The sequence below is a fragment of the Papio anubis genome, chromosome 8, assembly GCF_008728515.1.
Source record: "Papio anubis isolate 15944 chromosome 8, Panubis1.0, whole genome shotgun sequence".
In the NCBI taxonomy this organism is placed as follows: Eukaryota; Metazoa; Chordata; class Mammalia; order Primates; family Cercopithecidae; genus Papio; species Papio anubis.
In genome coordinates, this window is record NC_044983.1 from 85212978 (window position 1) to 85223857 (window position 10880).

At 40.9% G+C, this 10880-nt stretch overlaps 1 protein-coding gene across 4 annotated transcripts in view; it reads left to right on the forward strand.

Moving 5' to 3' along the window:
• Positions 1 to 3934: 3934 nt before the first annotated feature.
• Positions 3935 to 10880, forward strand: part of RIPK2 (receptor interacting serine/threonine kinase 2) — a 35292-nt gene continuing 28346 nt past the window's right edge. The window contains exons 1-3 of one of the 4 annotated variants that reach the window (XM_031669967.1): positions 3935 to 4437; positions 5524 to 5648; positions 9832 to 9985. In XM_031669967.1, the coding sequence (XP_031525827.1) occupies positions 5569 to 5648; positions 9832 to 9985 (234 nt within the window). In that variant the 5' untranslated portion in view covers positions 3935 to 4437; positions 5524 to 5568. Of the gene's footprint in view, positions 4438 to 5523; positions 5649 to 9564; positions 9663 to 9831; positions 9986 to 10880 lie in introns of all 4 variants that reach the window. The other 3 variants (XM_031669969.1, XM_031669966.1, XM_031669968.1) reach the window with 3 other exon arrangements.

Here is a 10880-nt window from a genome sequence, read left to right on the forward strand (position 1 = left end):
CTACTAGAGAGAAGATTTCTATAAGCATAAGTTAGTTTTATTTATTTTTGTACTTTATACAAATGAATTCATGCAATATGTACTCTTCCATATCTGGCTTTTTTCATCCAACATTATATTTGTACACTGTTTAATTTCATTCCAATTTAGTATTACATTGCATAAATGTGCCAAAATTTATTTATGTATTCTACTATTTATGGATATCTGGGTAATTTCCAGATTGAGACTATTATAAACACCACTGCTATGAACATTCTAGTAGATGCATACACATGTCCACATACCGAAGCAAGGAATTACTGGGTCATGGGGTCTTCATATCTACAGTTTTAATAGATACTGACATACAATTTACAAAATTGATTGTACCAATCAACACTCCCATGAGCAGTGTATAAGAGTTCCTGTTGCTCCAAATCCTCACTCGCACTTGGTATATTCTGTCTTTTTAATTTTATTCTTTCTACTATTTGGACAGTAGTGTTGCACTGTGAATAAAATTTGTGATTCCCTGATAATGAATGATGTTGAGCACCTTTCACCTCTTTTTCAAGGTATCTAAGTCCTCTTCTCAATTTTTCCATTGCATTGTAAGTCCTTATTGTTTTAAATTTTAAACCACGTGAATATGGTTTTAAAAAGTAAATTTAAAACTAATGTAATTAACAATACAAATAAATTCCATAAAGTTCTATGCTTCATGTTCTCTCCTTCTTAGAGATGTATATTAGCATTTGAAAAGCTCTGAAAAGTTCTACATTTTTCACCACCACAAAACAGTGTAGAGAAATGTTTTTTCCCTTCTGATATAATTTTCATGGAATTAACAATTGTCTCCTTCTTTTTACTTGTATTTTTTTACAATTCATTCTCCAATTTTATCCCAGATTTCATTAGATCTATCCAACATCTATATAATTTCTCAAATACTCAAATTAGATAATCTATCATTTCAATTACTGTAACTACTGTTTTCTCTTAAAGTCTGCCATCTCCCTGTTCAGTGAAAATGGGTTGCTCTCCAATTCTGTCATATTTCTCTCATTCTGGAGTTTCCCTTCTTAATTTCCTGGTCCTGTTTTCTGGATCCCATGTCTTTCTTTTTTTAGGCCTACTCCCATGTTTTGCTGAACACATTCTCTAGCAGATTTCTTTTAAAAAAAAAAAAAAAAGGAAATGGAATGAAAGTATTTCATCTTTGTATATGTGAAAATGTTTTTATTCTGCCCTTATATTTGACAGATAGTTTGACTATAGAATTCTAAGTTGGAAGTTACTGTCCTTTAGAATACCGAAAAAATTTCACTTCATTATATTTTAGGATAACAATGACTTAGTAACATTGTTAAGAAATCCAATGCCATTCTAATTCCCATTCCTTTAATTTTTGTTTCTGCCCTTTGAAAACGTTTAGAATCTTCCCTTTATTCTTAATGTTCTCACCTTTTTAATGATGTGCTTTAATGTAGGTATTTTTACTTGGTGGGACCTTTAAATACGAAGACACCTGCCCTGGCAAAATTTTTTAAACTATTATTTTGATCATTTCTTCTCTGTTTATGCTTTGTTCTCTTTTTCTAGGACTCATGTTTTTAATTAATTGACTGGATAAATATGTCAGGCCTCTGAGCCCAAGCTAAGCCATCATATCCCCTGTGACCTGCACGTATACATCCAGATGGCCTGAAGCAACTGAAGAACCACAAAAGTGAAAATAGCCAATTCCCGCCATAACTGATGACATTCCACCATTGTGATTTGTTCCTGCCCCACCCTAACTGATCAATTGACCTTGTGACACTCCTTCTCCTAGACAAGGAATCTCAGGAGCTCCCCACTGAGCACCTTGTGACCCCCGCCCTTGCCTGCAAGAGAAAAGCCCCCTTTAACTGTAACTTTCCACTACCTACCCAAATCCTATAAAGACTGCCCCACCCCTATCTCCCTTTGCTGACTCCTTTTTCGGACTAAGTCGGCCTGCACCCAGGTGATTAAAAAGCTTTATTGCTCACACAAAGCCTGTTTGCTGGTCTCTTCACACTGACGCGCATAACAGAATGAATGGATAGGAAAGTTTTCTGAGTACTTTTTAAGAAAAAAGCTTATTGGCCGGTGGCTCAGGCCTCTACTCCCAGCACTTTGGGAGGACAAGGTGGGCGGATCACGAGGTCAGGAGTTTGACACCACCTTGGCCAACATGGTGAAACCCCGTCTCTTTTTTTTTTTTTTTGTTTGTTTGTTTGTTTGTTTGAGACGGAGTCTCCCTCTGTCGCCCAGGCTGGAGTGCAGTGGCCGGATCTCAGCTCACTGCAAGCTCCGCCTCCCGGGTTCCCGCCATTCTCCTGCCTCAGCCTCCCGAGTAGCTGGGACTACAGGTGCCCGCCACCTCGCCCGGCTAGTTTTTTGTATTTTTTAGTAGAGACGGGGTGTCACCGTGTTAGCCAGGATGGTCTCGATCTCCTGACCTCGTGATCCGCCCGTCTCGGCCTCCCAAAGTGCTGGGATTACAGGCTTGAGCCACCGCGCCCGGCCAGGTGAAACCCCGTCTCTACTAAAAATACAAAAATTAGCTGGGGGCCGGGCGCCTGTAATCCGAGCTACTTGGGAGGCTGAGGCAGGGGAATTGCTTGAACCAGGGAGGCGGAGGTTGCAATGAGCTGAGATGGCGGCACTACACTCTAGCCTAGGTGGCAGAGCAAGACTCCCTCTCGAAAAGAAAAAAAACAAAAAAAAGTGTATTAAGCAAGAAAGCACAGAGCATCAGACCATATATTTAGTGCTGAACATTTTATTATAAATGATCAAAAATTTTTAACACACTATCGTTTACAACCTTCCACTATTGTAAAACCTAACATTGCTACTTTCATTTCAGGTAATGCAAAAATACGAGACGCATTAGCTGTCTGTAGGCAGAAATCTGTTCGAGTCATTCCTTATTACTGAAGCCCTAGAATTAATTAAACATCTAGTATGGACTTGGTATTGTATATAACATTTGCACTCATATCTTACAAAATAGTCACCTAAGTAGAAAGGTGTTCAAAGCAGCAAGATGGAAAAACGTTTGCAGTCTTTTTTGGTTGGCATGAAACACTGACTGCATTCCTCCCAGATTTATAAGAAAGAATTATTTGCAGTCTTACCTGGAGTCAGAGGGATGGACTCTCTCAAGGTTATTTTTCACTCTCTGCATATATATACTTACGGAAGTAAGAAAGAAGAGGGAGAAAGGCAGATCCCACATAACAGCGGTTAAACACCTGAACTTGCTCCACTATGACAGGGTTTATCATCCATCTCTCAGTCCTGAAGTGACTGGAAATATGGAAATTGGAGTCCAGGTAGACAGGTGAGAGTATAACCTCTTAAGTGTGGGGCCCTCGGAATTCACAATACCCCCAAATCGCTTCCTGCGCAGGCGGAGAGTCGGGAGGGAGTCAGAAAGCAGAACCCCGAGCCCCTTAAGAAAGCTAAGAAAGACCCCAGCCGGACGCTGCAGCTACCGGGATTGGCAACTTCCGGAAGACCTGTGGCCCAGAGAATTTTGGCGGTCGGGGTGAGGGTGAGGTGAGGTGGGGGTGGGGAGGAGAGTGGGGGGAGGGGTGGGGGGTGGAGTGGGGGAAGGTGGGGAGGGGTGGGGAGGGTGGGGGAGGGGCTGGCGGCACCAATCCGACACTGCCAGCAGGCTGAAGAGAGGGGCTTCCCAAAAGCAAAACTTTCCCAAACCTGGGGGATGGGAAGAGAAGACAAAAGGAGCGCCTCTGGCTCCCTTTCCCACTTCCCGGCCGCCCGCCCCAGCTCTCGGCCTCGGCTGCGCGACCCGGGCGGAGGATCCCGGTCGCAGGCCGAGGCGAGAGCCAGGCGGAAGGGCCGCGAGCGGGCTGCCCCTCTCCCCGCCTTGCTGTCCGCAGCTGACGTAGCCTGCGAAGTTTGGGGAGGGAGGAGCTCAGGCGGCCTGAGCTGGTGGCGGCGCGCGCCGGGGAGGACCGGCCAGGGCAGCGAGAGAGGAAGCTCCTTCGCGGCGCTACGGCGTTGGCACTAGTCTCTAGAAAAGAAGTCAGCTCTGGTTCGGAGAAGCAGCGGCTGGCGTGGGCCGCCCGGGGAATGGGCGCCCTCGTGACCTAGTGTCGCGGGGCAAAAAGGGTCTTGCCGGCCTCGCTAGTGCAGGGGCGGATCTGGGCTCCCGAGCGCGGCGGGGGAGCCTTGGGAGCCGCCGCAGCAGGGGGCACAACCGGAACCGGCCTGAGCGCCCGGGACCATGAACGGGGAGGCCATCTGCAGCGCCCTGCCCACCATTCCCTACCACAAGCTCGCCGACCTGCGCTACCTGAGCCGCGGCGCCTCGGGCACTGTGTCGTCCGCCCGCCACGCAGACTGGCGCGTCCAGGTGGCCGTGAAGCACCTGCACATCCACACCCCTCTGCTCGACAGGTAGGCAGCCAATGGGGTTCCCGGGAAGAGCCCCCAACTATCCTGCATCCCCTCAAGCCCCCTGACAAGCGGGCTCTAGAGCCCAAATGGCAGTGACCGCTTGGGGCCGGCCCCACCTCGTCACCTCTAGGCAGCCCTTCAAGCTTGGGAGGTAGGGAGCACCGACCCTTCAAGCTCTGGCACGGTAGGGAGCACGCACTTCTCTGGAGATGCAGCAGTTGCATTCCTCCACGCATCTCTCCATTTCCCTTTTTCTCCTTCCCTCTTACTCCTAAGCGTTCTCTCTCCGTACTCCAAAAATCAGCAATCACTGCCTAACTCTAAATGCCGGGTTTATTGAAATTGGTGTGTGTTTATATGTAGTGGGTGTGGGTTTTGCTTGCTTTGTTTTTTCCTTATTTTTGAAATCGGGCTGTAGGGCTGCAGAGTCCAGTAGGTAGCCCTTAGCCACAGGTGAGTACTGAGCACTTGAAATGTGCCCGTCCGAACTGAAATGTGACCTAAGTGTAAAATACCAGAGTTCGAATGCTTAGTATTTATTTTTAAAAACTTGTAATATTTTATTAATATTTGATTATATGCTGAAATGATAATATTTGTGATATCTTGGGTTAAATATAAGATTAAAATTCATTTTAATGTGTTTCTTTTTACTTTATGTGGCCATGAGAAAATTTTAAATTGTATGTGGTGGTTTTCACATTATATGTTTATTGGACAGAGCTGCTTTAGAATCTAGGATGTTTTGCTTTTTATTGTTTTTGTTTGTGGTTTATTATGTGTTATCAGGAATGTTTTATATCAAACTCAATACAATTCAGTTTCTCCCACTCTCAGTTTCTCTCACGGGAAGATTGTTAAGTAGAGGAAATGTGTGCTATTTTTGCCACAATAAATTGAACCAAAAGACTGTTAAATGGCCAGAAATTGTAAATGGCTTTCACTTACTGGTTTGTACAGGTTTTAAGGGAAGGTTAACATTAGTTTCTGTTTTCAGAAGAACATTACAACCACGTGCCATAGACCTGTAACTGTGTATTAGTCAATGGGTCTGGTCACTAGTCTTGTGTATTTTACTTCCTACAGGGATTTAACTAGGCCCAGCATTCAGTTCTTAGTGAGTTAACATCCATGATTACAACATTCTCTTCTCCTCCTCCTATATCTAATGTGAAAATACGTCATCACAGATGCCTGATTGGCCAGAAGCTGTGAGTATCCAGTATCAGATAAATTCCTCAGCTTCTGCCCTGCCAAAGTTACTGGATTTTCACCTACCTGTGACTTTTCTTCATTGTCTCACTGTCAGGCTTGGATGGCATAAATGGCACAGGAGATCTGGGACACCTCTAGAGCTTGTTTCCACTTCTTTTCTATCATAATCCAGATTCAGTGATATACAAGGTGTGGTGTCTGTTTACTCTGGGCCTTATGTTCTGTGGCGCAAGTGCTGGGCAAGTGTGTATATGTGTCTGTAGTCAACTTTTAAGGGTGGTGGTTGGTTAGAGAGGATGGATATATGTTAGAACCAGTTATGCAAACACTGTATGGAAATAAATATAGCACTGATGGACCCAATGGGTATTGAAAAGCCAATTGATCCTCCCACTTTGGGTGCTGCTTCTCAGGATTTTAGTTTATCTAAGCTTTGTACAGTTTGGGGACCAAGAAGTGAAGAGGGAGTTTCTTTCCCATACTCATGAACAATTTTCATAGTCTAAAATTCTTCACTGAATTGGGTAGGAAATTAATTCTGTCTTCGAGGAAGCCATAAGACCAGTGAAACACTCTGGCATTACTGCATCACATTCTTTTTTCCAATTTGTTACTTAAGATCTTATCAGTGCAGTATTTATGTAGTCTGAGCATTAGACAAGGCTATGCAGTTGACTCACTGGTGTCTCTTTCCTCACTTATAAAATAGGAATAATAAATACATGTGTGTCTCGGGCTATGGAGAAGAATGTTTGCATTGTTCTTTGGGATGACCTGAAAGAAAAATAAGTTTATGCAATGTTACATGCCCTTATTTTAATGATTGGTGAATCAGTCTCCATAATCTGACTTCTGTCCGATGAGTGGACCTTCCCCAACAATCTTCCCACCCCTTATGAGTAATGAGTCCAATTGGTTGTTCAAATACCCTGTAGATGACGTAACTTTTTTGATGAAATTTTTGAGTTAATTTTGGTGATGTGACTATAGAAGCTGTATTTTACGCCTTTATTTTCAAAATATAAAAATCAATTTTTACAATCTTTTGGCTTTTAAAAAAAATTTCCTACTCACTCAATCTTGCCAAAAATCTATCTTCAAGAACTGTCCAACTATATTCTTTGACCAAGCAATAGGGTAGAAAGAATGCAGGCTTTAATGTCCCATAATTGCAATTCAAATCTGACGCCAACCCTGCCACTTATTAGTGTGACCATTAGAAAAGTATTAATTTTCCTGAGCCTCAGTGCCCTCATTTATGAAGTGGAGATAATGAAACTATGTTTAGAGGGTGATCTTAGGATGCTAGTGCATGCAAAGTGACTGACGTGTAATAGGGTCACAGTGGACAGAAGAATGTCTTTTAATGGGAGGAGGAAAGAGTGTATGAAGTATCACTGAGACTTCTGCAGCATGCACTCTCTATTGTTCTTAGTATCCAGGAATCTTCAGGGTCATCCTCTGTTGTTGGCCCAAATCTCTTGGGGCAAATACAGAACTATTTCCATCTAGGGAATAAACGTTTAATTGAAATGGGTCTCACAAACTGATATAATTGGTTTCCTAGCAGTTGGAGTATTAAGTGATTGAAGGACAGAGAATGAGAGAAGCTTTTCACTTTATGCCTTCTTGTTACTCTTGAATTTTAAGACATATAAATATATGACCTATTCAAAAAATAAATGACCAAGATTCTTTTGCTTTGTTTTTTTTGTTTGTTTTTAAAAGCAATCCATCTTAGTCTGGTCTAGAATGTCTGTTGCTATTCATATTTCAACAGCCATTCATTCAGAGTTTGAGAGGTGTAAGAATTAACTTACCATCATTACTTACCTAATAGGCTTCTCCTGGAAACATTTCTATTTCTGTCATTGCTGCAACCAACATCCAGTCACCCAGGGTAAAAAAAATAATGACATCTCCCATTCCTTTTCATTTTTTGTTTAACCCCCTACAGTCAGTCACCACAACCTGAGCATTCTATTCACTTAGTGTTTTTCTTTCCATTTCCACTGCTACCTTTGTAGTTTTAAGTTCATGTCTTAACTGGTATTAAAATCTCCTAACACCTGACTTTCAAACTCTACCACTTTCTTCTAATCCTACATCTTGTTGCCAAATTAATCATCTTAAAATTTTATTCTACTATCATTCCCTGACTCAAAAACTTTCAGTCACACCAGCTACGTTGGCACACCCCTGTAGTCCCAACTACTCAAGAGGCAGAGTAGGGAGGGCCAGTCTGGGCAACACAGCAAGATCTGGTCTGTTAAAAAAAAAAAAAAAAAAAAAAAAGTTTCCAGCATGCATTCTGTATGTAAAAAAAAAAAAAGCATCAAACAAACCATCAGTCACAATTTAGTGGCTGCTAAATGAAGTTTCACCACCCTAACCAGGCTTTAAGACTGAGAAATGGCCCTAACCTGTCTTATTCACCTTCACTCCTTTTATATTACATATCCTGATCTGCATTAAACAATTCACAATTTCCCAAATTGAGCCTTCCCTTTAACTTCCTTGAATACATTTGATACCTACCTATTTGAACATCTGATACATTACTATGTCCAGGGCACTGTTCCAAGTGCTAGGCATTATACAGGTTAAAAAGAAAGCACATCCCCTCCTCAAGTGGAGGCCTCATTTGTCTTTTTTTTTTTTTGAGACGGAGTCTCGTGCTGTGTCACCCAGGCTGGAGTGCAGTGGCTGGATCTCAGCTCACTGCAAGCTCCGCCTCCCAGGTTCACGCCATTCTCCTGCCTCAGCCTCCGAGTAGCTGGGACTACAGGCGCCCGCCACCACGCCCGGCTAGTTTTTTGTATTTTTAGTAGAGACGGGGTTTCACCATGTTAGCCAGGATGGCCTCGATCTCCTGACCTCGTGATCCACCCGCCTTGGCCTCCCAAAGTGCTGGGATTACAGGCTTGAGCCACCGCGCCCGGCCCTCATTTGTCTTAGATACCCTCCAGTGTTTAAATTCTGTTCATTCTTATGGTACAGCTGGGATCAAAATCCTACTTTTCTGAAGACTGTAAATGACTCTCCTAACCTCAAATGTACTCTCTTTTCTCTGATTTCCCAATAGCTTCCTTTTCTCTTTTGGTGGCATTTATTACCTTCTGCCTTGTATTTTTATTTTACTTAAAAGATTTCTGGGCAACTCAAAGGCAAAGACTATATCTTTTTAATTCATATATTTTCCATAATGCTGAGCATCATTCTTTATCCATAATAAAAGTTAAATGTGGCCAGGCAAGGTGGCTCACACCTGTAATCCCAGCACTTTGGGAGGCTGAAACTGGAGAGTCACTTGAGCCCAGGAGTTTGAGGCCAGCCTGAGCAAAATAGTGAGACCTTGTCTCTACAAAAATAAAAAAAATAAAAAAATAGGCATGGTTGCATGCCTGTGGGGCTTGCTGGCTTCTGGGGAGGCTAAGGTGGGAGGATGGCTTGAATCCAGGAGTTTGAGGCTGTAGTGAGCAGTGATCACACCACTGCACTGTAGCCTGGGTGACAAAGAAAAATAGAAAAAAAAAATAGTTAAATATATATTTGTTTTACATATGCATAAGCAAATGAACCTGGGAGCCAGTTACCCCAGCAATCTATTAATATTATTAAGCATTTACCTGTTCTCAGTGTTCTTTTCCTGAGTTCTGGTATATAATTTATAAATATTATTGACTTTTATGCAGCTATTAAATCTATAACATTTAAATGTTTTAATATTCGGGATATTTGGAAAATGTTTATATGGTATGCAACCATAAAATTTAATATAATATTCTGATAAAACATGTTCATTTGAATACAATGTATGTGTAAACTTAATTATGTAATTAGTTCAAGCACCGATTATTCTAACCTAGATAGACTTTATTAATTTAATACTATGTTCTTTCCCTTTCCTAGGAAAAGTACAATAATAATAACCTGTGTTTAGCACTTTTACCTGTCAGTGGCTTATAGAAGTTATTTTGGTCTCTAAACAGACTTGTGGAATATATAGAGTAGGTATTATTTGTGTTTTAAATATGGTGAAACTAAGGTGCAGAGAAGTTGCATAATTTACATGAGGTCACATAGTTAATTAATGAAAAAAATCCAGGCTTAATCTTATAGGCATGATAATTGTATATTTTGTATTACTTGAAGTAATTATGCATTTTCTTCTCTTAGTGAAAGAAAGGATGTCTTAAGAGAAGCTGAAATTTTACACAAAGCTAGATTTAGTTACATTCTTCCAATTTTGGGAATTTGCAATGAGCCTGAATTTTTGGGAATAGTTACTGAATACATGCCAAATGGATCATTAAATGAACTCCTACATAGGGTAAGTATTACACATTTTTAGTGGCCATAATTGCCATTTTCACTATTCAAACTATATTTTACTTTGATTTTATGTTTGATCAGATTATTTCGGGGTATATAGATGAATCAAAGAATAATGAAAAACTATCACAGGGATAAAATTTTACCTTTTGTGACATTTTTGTGTTGATTAAAACACTGTGGATTCAGGCCCTGTACTCTAGATTATTTTGCCTGAGTTACCATTCCTAACATTTATACCAAATTCTAGTATTTATATGCATATTACATGGGTAGAAATGGAAAAGATAAACTCTGCACACTGTAAAATCCACTGTTAAGTGATATTTTATGTTAATAGCAATTTCAAATTCAAATTTAATGTTACTAATACCAGTTCATGAAGTTCTGAATTAGCAGGCCAGATATTAATAAATTATCTCTGAATACCAGATACATTAGCTTTTCTAATAATAGACAGTGGTATGAGCCATTTACCTTTTTTCTCAAGGTACCAATCACTTTCTCTTTGTGAATCCCATGAGTAAACAAATTCAGGGGTCCTCATTCTCAAAATATATGTATTCATTATTAGTATTATCATGAGTCTGTAGTTTCAATAAATCTTTTTAAACCACTTGGTCCATTTTGTGAGGGTTGGCTTAATTAAAACTGTAATAATCTATAAAATCCAATCAATGGATACTCCTAAATGATAGTGTAACACAATGCCCTGTAAGTGGCCAAGGGAAAGTGGGTGCCACTGTCAGTCAGTCATAGAGTAACTTCCTCTCTGTTTCAGAATACATCACATTCTATTCGTGACTTGTGATCATTTGAAACAAGGATGGAATAAGTAACTGGTGTCAGTCTGTAAGATTTGTATAACTACCACAGCAACCAAGATACAAATA